General features: G+C 37.9%; 1 protein-coding gene and 1 pseudogene across 19 annotated transcripts in view; one reads left to right on the forward strand and one right to left on the reverse strand.

The window, feature by feature from the left end:
• Positions 1-15693, forward strand: part of ABI1 (abl interactor 1) — a 123667-nt gene that overhangs the window by 29828 nt on the left and 78146 nt on the right. For all 18 annotated transcript variants that reach the window (XM_032243827.1, XM_032243833.1, XM_032243828.1 and 15 more), the window contains exon 2: positions 10610-10777. In XM_032243827.1, the coding sequence (XP_032099718.1) occupies positions 10610-10777 (168 nt within the window). The remainder of the gene's footprint in view (positions 1-10609; positions 10778-15693) is intronic.
• LOC116527082 lies at positions 9578-10197 on the reverse strand (annotated as a pseudogene). The gene has a single exon (XR_004258379.1). The product of XR_004258379.1 is annotated as a 60S ribosomal protein L23a pseudogene (transcript).

The following is a 15693-nucleotide window of genomic DNA, read 5'->3' on the forward strand; positions in this document are numbered from 1 at the left end:
TATAATTTACCCAAAAGAAAAATATATATATTATATAATATGTAATATATATTAATAATATATAATATATATTACATATATAATATATATTATATATAAATATATTTTGTATATAATTTGTATATAAATTGTAATGAAGTACATATACATTATGTATTATATATAATATATATAAATTGTAATGAAGTACATATATATTATATAATATATAATATATATAATATAAATATATGTACTTCATTACAATTTATATACAATATATAAATATATTTAAATATTTAATATTTAAATATTATGATATAATGATCTGATTATATTTTTTAGTAGTACGTGAGAGTATTTGCCCAAGCTGTATTCTTGATCATCATGGCTCTTGCTATATAATTCCTTTTAAGAAAAATTAAAATTATATGGGAAGATAACTTGTTAACATGGAAGGAGTCAATGGAAGGAAGCAAATGTTTTGGACTAATATGGACTATTTTCTTTTCTTTCCTTTCTTTCTTTGCTTTCTTTTCATCTCTTTCTTTCTGTTTATTTCTTGCTTTGTTGCCCAGGCTGGAGTGCAATGGCTTGATCTCAGCTCACTGCAATCTCTGCCTCCTGGGTTAAAGCAATTCTCCTGCCTCAGCCTCCTGAATAGCTAGGATTACAGGTGCACACCACGACACCCGGCTAGTTTTTGTATTTTCTGTAGAGATGGGGTTTCACATGTTGGCCACATGGTCTTGATCCGACCTCATGATCTGCCCGCCTCAGCCTCCCAAAGTGCTGGGATTACAGGCATGAGCCACTGCGCCTGGCTGAGCTATTTTTTATTAGTAACACTTAAGTGTATAACAGATTATGTGCTGAAATATAGTTCTTTCTTAGAACTGGGTTTTTCCAGGTTTTGCATTAAGACTGTTTTTGAAATATAAGCCTTGGAAGATGGTACAGGATGGTAAAAGAATTAGTTTGGGGAAAGTGTCATTATTGGTAAGACTTAAAATTTCAAAGGCTAATTATCTAGTTCTTGGGAATACCCTGGGGATACATATTGACTTAAAAAGATTTTAAAATATTCTACATTATGGTTGAAGTTGAACTTGGAATTCTATATACTGAGTATGTATGCTAGCAGTTGATTGTTCTGTGTAGCTCTCCCATTAAAGAAGAGAATATGCCTCAACTGGCATTCCTGTCAGTCACAACTGTGTGACACCACAGGCAGCAGAGGCTTCCCTAGATGTTGCTGGGAATGAATGGGCTCCGAGGCCTCTTAGCAATTGCTTAAGTGGAGGTGGTAGGGAGGAGCTGTGTTAAAGTTTATAATGAAAGATCTCAACCTGAATTGTTATGCAAAAATTTATTACTTTTTCTGGATACTTGCCATAACCTGGTACGATTTCTTTTTAGTTTTCATTTTTTATTGGAATAGGCATTCTTTAGCGAAAATTAGATCCTTTAGTGGTAGCTAAGCATTACATATATGTATGCCCTAGTCCCCATGACTCTGCTTAACAGATTATTTGTCAGTAATGAACCAGCATTTGGCCTGTGTGCTCTTTTTTCCCTAAGAGTCTCATCTCTCTCCACAAAGTGATTATGGATTCTTCCTGGAAGGTTTCTCAGGTCTCTAAGCAACCAGCCTGCTTGTTGGCCTTCAGCAAAGTAGATGTTTGTTTTTTATGTACTTTATCAAGTATAAAATTCTTCCTGTGACAGGTACTAAATCTGATATTTTAAATCCTTTCCGTTGGTGTTAACATACTTTATTTTCTAAAAGGCCCTTAAATCAAGAAGTGTTTCTTATATACTGTATTTCATGAGTTCTAGTAACTGCCCTCTCCTACTTAGTATCTCTGAAATTGGGAAACGTTTTACAAGTAATCATGCCCTTAAAAAGTCATCAGCCAGTCAGCAGTCATGGCATATTTGTCATTGTTTGTGCTTGTGTGAATTTGGTTGTTTTTTCTTGTGACTCAACTGGATTATTGCACCCTTAACCTTTTGAGCAACAAACCATTTAAGGACCATTTGTGGAAAGGATAGAAGCCTAGTTTTTGTTGTAAAACAGTTTTTTGATGTCTTGGTAAAATCAATAAATTATCAGCTTCATCAGCATTTGCAGAATTGGTGTTGGCAGCTTGGAAGAAAATCATGGGAAGAAAACTGGAAATAGCTGTGGAACGTTATTTTAGATGTTCCATTATCTGTAATGGGAAGTTCACAGCATCAGCTGTTAATATATAGTATTCTCGCCACAGTATTCAATCTGAATCTAATCATGAGGAAACAATCAGATAAGTCCAGGTTGTGGGAATTTTTACAAGATGCCTGGATTTAAAAAATAATTTATATGTTTTGAAAGGAAAAAAGGGTCAGGGTTGGGAGTGTGTTCTGTATTTGAGGATACTAAATAGACATATGACTGTCAACAGCTGTGAACAATCTTTGATTAGATCTTGGATTGTATGGAATAAGATAAAACATACATAGTTTTTTTTTAAATTTTGTGATGGAGTGTTACTTTATTGTTCAGGCTGGAGTACAGTGGCACTATCTTGGTTCACTGCAACCTCTGCCTCCTGGGGTCAAGCAATTCTCATGCCTCAGACTCCCGTGTAGCTGGGATTACAGGTGCCCGCCACCACGCTGAGCTAATTTTTGTATTTTTAGTAGAGACGGAGTTTCGCCGTGTTGACCAGGCTGATCTTAAGCCGTCCGCCTTCCTGGGCCTCCCAGAGTGCTTTTAAAAAAGCCCTTATTATCCCGATTACAGATGTGAGCCACCACACCCAGCCAATTAAGGGTTTTTTTGTTTGTTTGTTTTTGGAAGTTGGAGAAATTTGGGTATAGATTTGGATTAGAGATAAAAGTTATAAAAGATAAATATGGTGTGACACATGTGACATTTCTAGAAAGAATGGGAGAAGAGTTAAAGACATGGAAACAAAATGGCAGAAAACTTAAAAAAAATGCATGAGGCTCTTGTTTTGTTACCTAAATGTGATTATTAGACTGTTGGCATTCCCAGCAACTCAGGAGGCTGAAGTGGGAGGATCATTTGAACCCAGGAGTTCAAGGCTGCAGCAAGCTATGATTGTGGCACTGCACTCCAGCCTGGGGGACAGAGAGAGACCCTGTCTCTAAAATTAAAAAATGGGTAAAATATTTGAGCATTTTATCAAGGAAGAAATGGATGCCACACAAGTACTTGAAAACATTATGATTTGATAGCAAAATGGAAATTAAAACCATAATGAGATACCACCATATACCTACTAGAATATTTAAAACTTAAAAGACTGACCATACCAAGTGTTGGCAAGGATGTGGAGAACCAGAACTTTAGTACGTTTCTAGTGAGAATGCCAAGTAATATTGTTTCTGTTTCTTTGTAAGATAGTTTGGTTGTTTCTTTCTTTCTTTCTTTCTTTTCAGGAGACAGGGTCTTGTTCTGTTGTTCAGGCTTGGAGGGTAGTGGTGCAACAGCTCATTGCAGCCTCAACCTCCCTGGCCCGAGCAGTCCTCCCACCTTAGCCTTCCAAGTAGCTGGGACCACAGGCACATGCCACCATGCCTATCTAATTTTTTTATTTTTGTAGAGATAGGGTCTCACTAGGCTGCTCGGGCTGGCCTTGAACTCCTAGGCTTAAGCAGTTCTCCCATCTTGACCTCCCAAAGTGCTGAGATTGTAGGCATGAGCCACCATGCCCAACCAGTAGTTTCTTACAATCTTAAATATACACTTAACTTACCATTTGACTCAGCAGTTGTATCTTTGGGTGTTACCCAAAAGAAATGAAAGCATATGTCCACACAAAGACCTTCTACTCAAATATTTGTAGTAGCCCAGAACTGGAAATAACCCAAATGTCCATAAGCTGATAAATGGAGAAACAAATTATGGTACATCCATACAGTAGAATACTACTTAGCAGTAACAAGGATGAATCTTAAGATCATTCTGCTAAGTGGAAGAAGCTAGATACAAAAGACTATAGCTTTCAATTCCATTTATATGAAACTCTAGAAAAGGCAACACTGTTGTGACAAAGGAAATCAGTGGTTTCCAGGGTCCAGAGGATGGGGAGGGAGTTATGAGGGAAGTGTTCTTTATCATGATTGCCATGGTGGTTATACTACTGTACCCATTTATCATAGCACATTGAATTGTACACTGAAAATTTTAACATTTTATTACATGCATTTCATACTTTATTAATGCTGGCCTCTTTCCTCATCCAAGAAGAAAAATGAGATGATTCGTAGCATTCCTACAAAAGTGGCTAGTGACTTTTTGGTTTATTTTTAATACTGTTATGAAGTCTTAAATGTAAACATTTTGTGTGTTTCATTCCGTTGCAGTTATGATCATCATTGATCCTTACATTGAATCCTTTTGACATGACCCTAGAATATTACTCGGTGGCTTTTCTGTTTTGTTGTTGATTTACTTAAATTGACACATGAAAATTGTATATATTTATGGTGTACAATGTTTTTTGAAATGTGTATACATTGTGGAATGTCTAAGTTGAGCTAATTAACAGACATTGCCTCACATACTTTCTTTTTGTGGTGAGAACCTTAAAATTTACTCTCAGCAATCTTCAAGTATACAATGCTGTTATTAACTATAGTCACCATACTGTAACCAGATGCCTTTTGATATACACTCTGTTCTAGGTGCATCACTATATGGATAATAGGTAGTGCTCTCTGGCTACTAGACAGTCTTTATTCTTAGATCTTTTCACTGGACAGAGCTAGGATATTAAGATATTATATGCCCAACCAGTACATATATCTTAGGTTTAAACCGGCACTTTTAGTTTAAATCTAGAACTATAGGATTTTTTTCTTAACCTGGCTTTTCTTGTGTCAGAATCTGTTTTGAACCATGCCCCAAATCTCAGGTCTCAATGACATAATTAATGATTTGCTATATCCCACCCACTGCAAATAACAGTATCAGGGTAATAATTTTAGTACTCAACACCAGCAATAAAGAGACTAAAAACAATTTCAGTTTTTCCTTCCCCTAGGTTTTTTTTTTTTTTGAGATGGAATCTCACTCTATCGCCCAAGGCTGAAGTGCAGTGGCACGATCTTGGCTCACTGCAACCTCTGCCTCCCAGGTTCAAGTGATTCTCCTGCCTCAACCTCCCAAGTAGGTGGGATTACAGGTGCCTGCCCCTGCACCTGGCTAATGTTTGTATTTTTAGTACAGACAGGGTTTCACCATCTTGGCCAGGCTGGTCTTGAACTCCTGACCTTGTGATCCACCAGCCTTCCAAAGTGCTGGGAATATAGGCGTGACCCAGCACGCCTGGCCTTTCAGTTACTTTTGTTCTAATGGTAAATCTCATTAAGAATGTATCAAATTACTGTGCTTTAAAGCCACTTCTTGAGTGGTTTCTCTCTGGTTAAGGCCATTAATGGGATGCACAGTTAGGCTCATTTGATTAATTTACCTTTACTTTGGGGTAATTCCTTTTTAAGTTTAAATTGTTTTATTGTGTGAATTATTTACCGGCACACTTCCCTTTATGGTACTTCACTTTACTGTGCTTTGCTGACTGTGTGTTTTACAAATTGAAGGTTTCTGGCAGCCTTGCATTGAGTAAGTCTATTGGGGCTATTTTTCTAAGGGCATGTGCTCACTTTGGGTGTCTCTGTCATATTTTGGTAATTCTTAAAATATTTCAAACCTTTTTATCATTACTATGTCTTATGGTGATACTTGATGTTACTACTGTAATTGTTTTGGGGCACCACAAATTGTACTCATGTGAGATGGCGAACTTAATAGTTGTATGTTCTGACTGCACCACCAACTGACCGTTCCCTCTCTCTCTCCCTCTCTTTGGGCCTCCATATTACCTGAGATGCAACAATATTGAAATTGGGCCAATACATAACCCTATGTTGGCTTCTTAAGTGTTCAAGTGAAAGAATTCCATGTTTCTCGTTTTAAATCAAAAGCTACAAATGGGAGCTTAGCGAGGAAGGCAAGTCAAAAGCTGAGATAGGCCAAATGTTAAGCCTCTTGCTCCAAACATTAGCTAAGTTGTGAATGCAAAGGAAAAGTTCTTGAAGGAAATTAAGAGTGTTCTAGTTCACTGAACACATGAATCGTAAGAAAGTGAAAAGCCTTGTTGCTGACAGGGAGACAATTTTAGTGGTCTGGTTAGAAGGTCAAACCAGGCCAGGCTCACACCTGTAATCCCAGCACTTTTGGAGGGTGAGGTGGGCGGATCACTTGAGGTTAGGAGTTCCAGACCAGCCTGGACAACATGGTAAAACCCTGTCTCTACTAAAAATACAAAAAATTAGCCCGGTGTGGTGGCTCATGCCTGTAGTCCTAGCTACTCGGGACGCTGAGACAGGAGAATCTCTTGAACTCGGGAAGTGAAGGTTGCAGTGAGCCAAGATTGTGCCACTGCACTCCAGCCTGGGTGACAGAGCAAGACTCTATCTCAAAAACAAAAACAAACAAAAAAGCAAACAACCAGCCACAACATTCCCTTAAGCCAAAGCCTAATTCAGAGTTAGGCCCTAACTCTGTTCAGTTCTGTGAAGGTTGAGAGAGGTGAGAAAGCTATAGAAGAAAAGGTGGAAGCCAGCAGAGGTAGGTTCCTGAGGTTTAAGGAAAGCAGACATCTCTGTAACTTAAGGTGCAAGGTAAAGCAGCAAGTGCTGATGTAGAAGCTGTAGCAAGTTACCTAGAAGATCTAGCTAAGATTATTGAAGGCCAGGCTGACTCTGGTTAGGGGCTAATGCAGCTGGTGACTGTAGTTGAAGCCAATGTTCATTTGCCATTCTGAAAATCCCAGGGCCCTTAAGAATTATGCTAAATCCACCCTGCCTGTACTCTGTAACTAGAACCACCAGGCCTAGATGATAGCATACCTGTTCACAGCATGGTTTATGGAATCTTTTAAGCCAACTATTGAGACCTGCTCAGATAAAAAGATTCCATTCAAAATATTACTGCTCATTGATAGTGCACCAGTCATCCAAGAGCTCTGATGGCAGTGTATAAGGAGATTAATGTTGTTTTCATGCCTACTAACACATACTTATTTTGTAGCCCTATAGATTAATTTTGATTTTCCAATCTTACTATTTAAGAAATAGGTTTCATAAGGCTGTAGCTACCTTAGGTAGTGATTCCTCTGATGGACTTGGGAAAAGTAAATTGAAATTTTCTGGAAAGGATTCATCATTCTAGATGCCATTAGGAATATTAGTAATTCATGGGAGGAGGTCAGAATATCAGCATTTACAGGATTTTGGAAGAAGTTGATTCCAACCCTCATGGATGATGCTGAGGGTTAGACTTTAGTGGAGGAAGTAACTGCAGATGTGGTGGAAACAGCAAGATAACTAGACTTAGAAGTGGAGTCTGAAGATGTGACTGAATTGTTGCAATCTCACAAGAAACGTGAATGGATGAGTTGCTTCTTATGGGTGAACAGAGATAGTAGTTTCTTGAGATGGAATCTACTTCTGCTGAAGACGCTGTGAACCTTGTTGAAATGACAACAAAGGATTTGGAGTAGTACATAAACTTAGTTGATAAAGCATGGGTAGGGCTTGAGAGGTTTGACTTATTAAAAACAATTTATTATTATTTTTTTAAGAGACAGGGTCTCACTGCGTTGCCCAGGCTGTCCTCAAACTCTTGGGCTTAAGTAATTCTCCTGCCTCAGTCTCTCAGGATTACAGGCCAGGGATTATAGGTACAAGCCACCACCATACCCAGGGTTGGCTTTCGTTTTGAAAGAAGTTCTACTGAGGGAAAAGTGCTATTAAATGTCGCATGCCGTACAGAAATCTTCTTAAAGGAAAAGTCAATAGATGCAGCATGTTTCATTATTGTCTTATTTTAAGAAATTACCACAGCTACCCCAACCTTGAAAAACCCCACCCTGATCAGTCAGCAGCCATCAACATGGAGGCAAGGCCCTCCACCAGCATGCAAAGATTAGGACTCTCTGAAGGCTCTGAAGATGGTTAGCATTTTTTTTTTTAAGCAATACATTTATTTATTTATTTTTTGAGATGCAGTTTTGCTCTTGTTGCCCAGGCTGGAGTGCAATGGCACGATCTCGGCTCACTGCAACCTCCGCCTCCTGGGTTAAACTGATTCTTCTGCGTCAGCCTCCTAAGTGACTGGGATTACAGGCATCTGCCACCACGACTGACTAATTTTATATTTTTAGTACAGATGAGGTTTCTCCATGTTGGTCAGGCTGGTCTTGAACTCCCGACCTCAGGTGATCTGTCCACCTCGGCCTCCCAAAGTACTGGGATTATAGGCGTGAGTCACCATGCCTAGTGTAATAAAGTATTTTTAATTAAGGTATGTACATAGTTTTTTAGTTGTAATATTATCGGACATTTAATAGACTACAGCATAATATAAACATAACTTTTATATACGCTGTGGAACCAAAAAATGTCATGTGACTTGCTTTATTGTGATGTTCACTTTGTCTTTGTGGTCTCTAGCCAAGACCACAGTGTCTTTACAGTGTGCCTGTATATAGTTCCAAAGAGAAATCTATGAAACAAGATACACTTAAGGGATTCTATGTACTATCCATGTTTTCTCTATCCTATTTACCTCTCCTGTATATGATTTTTTTTTAAATGTCAAGGTTTATCTTTCCTTTAAAAAATAAACATGTATTTTCACATTTCCCTCTGTTAAGAAGTAGCATATTATACACGTTTTTCCCCACGTTGTTTTTTTTCACCTTAGCAATACTCTGGAGATCATGGAGTCATGGTAACAGAGATATTCCTTGATTTCCTTATCCTTATTATGACAGTATAATACACTATTGTGTGGAGATATCATAGCTTATTCAAACTGTTCCCTATTGATAGTTATATGGGTTGTTTCCAGTCTTCTGCTATTACAGATAGTGCTGTAGTGAATAACTGTGTACATATCTTTCTGTGTTTTTGCCAGTGGTTTTTTTTTGAGATACATTCCTAAAAGTGAGCTTCCTGGGTCAGAAAGTAAATCTCTGTGTAGTATTGCTGGATATCACTTACCAGTGTATCAAAGTTTTTTTTCACAACTTTGCTGAGTATCTTATGAGACTTTTATATATCTGTCATTTGGGTCAGCGAGAAATAGTATCTCATATTGGTTTACACTTGCATTTCTTTGCTATAATAAGTGAGGTTCAACATCTTTTCAGTGGTTAAGAGTGGTTCCATTGCTTTTTTTTGTGAGCTTTCTGTTAGATCTCTGTTCCATCTCTGTTTTTTTTTTTTTTTTTTTTTTTTTTTGTGTAGGGGACTGGAAGGTATATGAAAGCATTTTGTTTAGTCTCTGAGTTAATGACACTGATACCTAGAGAAATAAATGATTTTCCTGAAGTTGTAGGTAGCTAGGATAGCCTTTTTCTTTTTTTCATTTTTAGATTATATATTAGTGATATTTACTCTTTGTGGTATAAGTTGTTGACTCCCCCTCTTACCCACATACAGGTTGTCACCTTTTTTTTTTTTTTTTTTTTTTTTGGTGAAAAGATATACATATATTTAGAATTAGCCAGCTGGACTCAGTTTAGATGATCCCAATTTTGTTGGCAACATCCAAAGCATCGTAATCAGGAGCCAGTCGAACCTATGCCTTCTTCTCTCCATCAGGCCGAATCAGGGTGTTGACCTTGGCCACATCAATGTCATAGAGCTTCTTCACAGCCTGTTTGATCTGGTGCTTGTTGGCTTTAACATCCACAATGAACACAAGTGTGTTGTTGTCTTCTATCTTCTTCATGGCAGACTCAGTGGTCAGCGGAAACTTGATGATAGCATAGTGGTCCAGTTTGTTTCTCCTGGGGGCGCTCTTCCGAGGTTATTTGGGCTGCCTCCGGAGTCGCAGTGTCTTGGGCCGCCGGAAGGTGGGTGACGTGCGGATCTTCTTTTTTTTGTGGCTATGGACACCTTTCAACACTGCCTTCTTGGCCTTTAAAGCTTTCGCTTTGGCTTCGGCTTTAGGAGGGGAAGGAGCTTCCTTCTTCGCTTTCGGCGCCATCTTGTGAAAAAACGGTTGTCACCTTTTAACTTTGCTCCTCTTTGAGGAGTTCTTCCCATCTGAGTTACCTACAGGAGTTTGGGAAGAAGTAGTGGGTAAGGAATTGAAGCGCATAAGATTCACAGTAGTTTTTGTGGGGCATGATAGGCTTGAATTATCATAGATAATGAGGTTGGATTTCTGATGGTGGTTAGTGGAAACAGGAATATAAGACAGATTGGATTTAGTCCATCTCATTCTAAGTGGATTGGGAGCTTGAGGCTGACAGTAAAGTCCTTAGGATGTAATGCAGTGAATTGGTGATATAAAGGGTCTGGGCAAGGAGAACCAACTGGTGCGGTATATGTCCGATACTGTGACTACATTGGTGGCCCCTTTAGTGGATGAGCTACTTAGGAGAGAGTGGTTCCCAGCTGGCCCATAGGGATTTCTGCCTTGGCTTAATTCAGTAGTATCTTGAGACTATCATATTGGTACGGTAAAGTTTTTGCCTTTCCATAGAATATATGTTTAATGAATGTTAATCTAAATAAGTATTTGTTGTTTTTGTTCTTTTTTCAGGCTACAGACAAAAGAAAAGCTTTAGAAGAGACCAAAGCCTATACAACGCAATCTCTAGCTAGTGTTGCTTATCAAATAAATGCATTGGCCAACAATGTACTCCAATTGCTGGATATCCAAGCCTCTCAGCTTCGGAGAATGGAGTCTTCCATCAACCATATCTCACAGGTAACAGCTTGTAAAAAGCTTTAAATTCAATTTAATTAAACTGCAGCATATGCCAAAGAAGTAAATAGCCTGCATATATGGATTTCTGGCTCATCTTACTGGTGATAATCATTATCACTGTTTTAGTTTGGCAACCTGCTCTTTTTCTTTTAGTCCTTTTTTTTTTTTCTCGACTCATGATAAACATGACAGAATATTGACCATTTTAACCATTTTCAAGTGTATAGTAGCATTAAGTACATTCACATTGTACAACTGTCACCACTGTCCTACTCTCAAAAGCTTTTCTGAGGTAAAGCTATTTGTACATAATTAAAGGATAGACTTTTTATAAGTTTTGACACACATATATACCCATGTGACCATCAACACATTCAAGATAATGAACCATCCCCGTCCCCCCCACCAAATTTGTTCGTTCTCCTATGTAATCCCTCCCTTTTGTCGTCTATCCTTAGGCTTTCTGTCCCTATAGATTAGTTTGCATTTTCTAAATTTTTATATAAATGGAATCATATATACTTTTTTTTTTTGGTCTGGCATATTTTACTATGCATAATTACTTTGAGATTCATTCACATTTTTGCATTTAAAAATAGTTCACTCTTTTTTATTCCTGAGTAGTTTCTGTTGTTACACATTTTGTTTATGTGTTCACATGTTGATGGAAATCTGGATTGGTTTTAGGTTTTGGCTATTACAAATAAAACTTATGAGAACATTTGTAAACAAATTTTTGTATGGTTGTATGCTTTTATTTCTTTTGAATAAATACCTCTGTGTGCAATGGATAGGTCTTGTGGTAGGTGTCTGTTTAACTAGGAGAACCTGCCAAATTATTTTCCAAAGTGGTTGTACCACGTAGTTTGGTGAGAGTTCTTATCAGGAATGGGGGATGAATTTTATCAAATGCTCTTTTGCATTTGTTGAAATGATCATATATGTGCATGTGTGTTTGTGTGTGTGTCTGTTTGTTAATATGCTGAATTACATTGGTTTGTGTGTGTGAGGAATTTTTGCTTCTGTACTCTTGAAGGCTGCTGGGCTGTGGTTTTCTTTTTTGGTAATGCCTTTGTCTGGTTTTGGTGTCAGTGTAATGCTGGTTTTATTGAATATATTGGGCAATATTCCATCTGGACCTGGAGTATTCTTGGGGAAAAGGGTTTTAACTACATATTTAATTTCTTTTGTGGATACAAGCCTATTCTGTTTATCTGTTTTTCCTTGAGTGAGCTTTTTGTCTTTCCAGGAATTTAGCTATTTCACCTAAGTTGTCAGATTTATTTAGATAAAAGTTTTATAATATTCCTTTTTTTTTTTTTTTTTTTTTGAGACAAGAGCCTTACTCTGTTGCCCAGGCTGGAGTGCAGTGGCTGGATCTTGGCTCACCACAACCTCTGCCTCCTGGGTTCAAGCAATTCTCCTGCCTCCGCCTCCCAAGTAGCTAGGATTGCAGGCACTGGCCACCACGCCTGGCTAATTTTTTGTATTTTTAGTAGAGGCAGGGTTTTGCCATGTTGGCCCGGCTGGTCTCGAAATCCTGACTTCAGGTGATCCACTTGCCTCGGCCTCCCAAAGTATTGGGATTGCAGGTATAAGCCATGGCACCTGGTCTAATCCCTTATTTTTAAAATGTCTGTACAATCTATAATAATTTCACATTGGTTATTCTTCATATTGGTAATTGGTGTCATCTTTTTTAAACTAATCATTATGGCTACTACTTTATTGATATTAAAAAACATCTTTGGCTTTATTAATTTTCTGTTTTTTGTTTGCTGTTGCATAGATTTTCATTCTGATCTTTATGCTTTTTCTTTTGCTTACCTTGGGATTAATTTGCTCTTACTTTATTTTATTTATTTTTATTTTTTGAGATGGGGTTGTGCTCTGACGCCCAGACTGGAGTGTAGTGGCGCCATCTCGGCTCACTGCAGCCTCTGTCTTCCAGGTTCAAGCCTTTCTCATGCCTTAGCCTTTCGAGTAGCTGGGATTACAGGTGCGCACCACCATGCCCAGCTAATTTTCTGTATTTTTAGTAGAGACGAGATTTCACCATGTTGGCTAGGCTGGTCTTGAACTCCTGGGCTCAAGTAATCTGCCTGCCCTGGCGTCCGAAAGTGCTAGGATTGCAGGCGTGAGCCACCACACCCGGCCTTATTTTATACTTTATTAAGGTGAAAGCCAAGGTCATTTACTTGAGACCCTTCATCTTTTCTAACATAGGTGTTTAGGTCTGTAAATAGTAGATTTACTATTACTATTCCCTCTAAATAGTAGATTAGCTGTGTCTCACACATTTAGATATGTTGTACTTTCATTTTCAGTAAGCTCAAGATAATTTCTAAGTTTGCCTTTTTGTTTCTGTCTGACCCAGGGGTTATTGGAAATGTGTTACTTAGTTTGCAAGTATTTTGGGGTTTTGCAAGGATATTTCTGCTGTTGATTTCTAATTTAGTTTCATACTGATTGGAAAAATAATACCTCATATGTTTTTTTTTTTTTTTTTTTTTTTACTTTGCATATAGCTTTCCCCCTCAGCTTTATTGAGATATAATTGACATAAAAACCATATGTATTTAAGATGTACAGTGTGATATTTTGATATATATATATATATATATATACGTTGTGAAATGATTACCACTATCAAGCTGACTAGCATATCCACTTTATACAGCTACTTTTTTTTGTGATGAGAGCATTTAAGATCTACTCTTTTTAGCAAAGTTTAAGTCTACAACACTATATTATTAACTGTAGTCATCATGTTGTACATTAGATCTCCAAAACTTATTCATCTTGCACAGCTGAAGTTTTGTACCCTTCAAGCCACAGCTCCCCATTTCCCTTACCCTCCAGCCCCTGACAACCACCATTCTACACTCTGCTTCAATGAGCTTTGATTTTTTTAGATTCCACATCTGAAAAAGTGAGATCATTCAGCATTTATCCATCTGTGCCTTGCTTATTTCACTTACCATAATGTCCTACAGGTTCATCTGTTGTGTCACGTTGCAAATAACAGGATATTTTTTCTTTTTTTTTAAGGCTGAATAATAGTCCGTTTAAATAAATATATATGTATGCACTGCCCCATATTTACTTTATTCATCCATTGATAGACACCTAAATTGATGCTGTGTCTTGGCTATACTGAATAATGCTTTATATGCTGTGAGTCCTTTCATATTTGTTAAGAATTATTATGTAGCCCAGAATATGCTCTGTCTTGGTAAATGGTGTTTTGTGTGCATTTGAGAAGAATGTATATTTTTCTCTGGGTGGGTGGAATGTCTGTAAGTCTCATTAGGTCAAGCTGATTGTTAATATTCAGTTCTTCTGTATCTTTACTGATTTGAATTGTTTTATCAGTTATTAGGGAAGGTAAATTGAAATCTCCAACTGTAATTTTGAATGTCTGTTTTTCTTTGCATTTAGTCTTTTTTCTGTTTCATGTATTTTGAAGTGATATTAGGTGCACAAATGCTTTGGCTTGTTAGGTCCTCTTGATGAATGGACCCTTTATCTTTGTAAAGAGACTCTATCTTGGGTTAGTATTCTTCTGAAATCTGCTTTGTCTAATATGAATACAGCCATTCCAGCTTTCCTTTATCCTCTTTTTCTGCCTCCTTGTGTGTTAATTGAGTGATTATTTTTGGGGGGGGGGTGCTGATTTACTGTAACTCTTTGTTCTGCTTCTTTCTTTCATTATTTCATTCATGTTTGCCTTAGGGCTTCTGGTAAACATCTTTAAACTTATTAATGTCACTTAAAGGTAGACTATGGTATTACTTCAGGAGTATGTTAAGACCTTCTAATAGTTGATTCCACTTGTCTCCTGCCTTAGGACTATTGGTGTCAAGTTTTTTTTTTTTTTCTTTTTTGAGATGGAGTTTTGCTCTGTCATACAGGCTGGAGTGCAGTGGTGCATTCTCAGTTCACTGCAGCCTCCGCCTCCTGAGTTCAAGCAGTTCTCTGCCTCAGCCTCCCGAGTAGCTGGGATTACAGGTGCTCGGCACCATGACCAGCTAATTTTTTGTATTTTTAGTAGAGATGGAGCTTCACCATCTTGGCTAGGGTGGTCTTGAACTCCTGACCTTGTGATCCACCTGCCTCTGCTTCCCATAGTGCTGGGATTACAGGTGTGAGCCACCATGCCTGGCCGATGTCATACATTATGTTTCTGTGTGTATTTTAAACCCCACAATGCTTTGTTCTTTTTTTTTTTTTTTTTTTTTTTGAGATGGAGTCTTGCTTTGTTGTCCAGGCTGGAGTGCAGTGGCATGATCTTGGCTTGCTGCGACCTCTGCTTGTGCCCCCTTGCGTGGGTTCAAGTGATTCTTGTGTCAGCCTACCTGGTAGCTGGGATTACAGGCACATGCCACTACACTCAGCTAATGTTTGTATTTTTAATATAGATGGGGCTTCACCATGTTGGCCAGGTTGGCTTCGAACTCCTGACCTCAAGTGATCCACCCGCCTTGGCCTCCTAAAGTGCTGGGATTATAGACGTGAGCCACAGTGCCTGGCTGTTATTTTTATTTTTAAAAGCAACTAGCTTTCAATAAGATTTAATATGAAGAAAGTAATTCCTTTATATTTATCCATACTTACTATTTCTGATCAGAAAATATACATTGTATGATTTAAGTCCTGTCAAATTTGTTGGGAATTGTTTTATAGCCCAGAGTTCTGGTGGTTTTTATTCCCTTGGAATCCTTTAGCATGAAGTGTTGCTCTAGTCTGCTGGTGATGAGTTCTTTCAGCTTTTGTATATCTAACAGAGATTTTTTGCTTTTTACACCTGTTTATTATTGTGGCTGAATATATATAAGATAAAATTGATCATTCAACCATTTTTAATTCTACAGTGGCTTTAAGTACCTTCATATTGTTTTGCAATTATCACCACC

This window comes from Sapajus apella, unplaced genomic scaffold, assembly GCF_009761245.1.
Source record: "Sapajus apella isolate SASKATOON/1434 unplaced genomic scaffold, GSC_monkey_1.0 scaffold53, whole genome shotgun sequence".
NCBI classification, from domain to species: domain Eukaryota; kingdom Metazoa; phylum Chordata; class Mammalia; order Primates; family Cebidae; genus Sapajus; species Sapajus apella.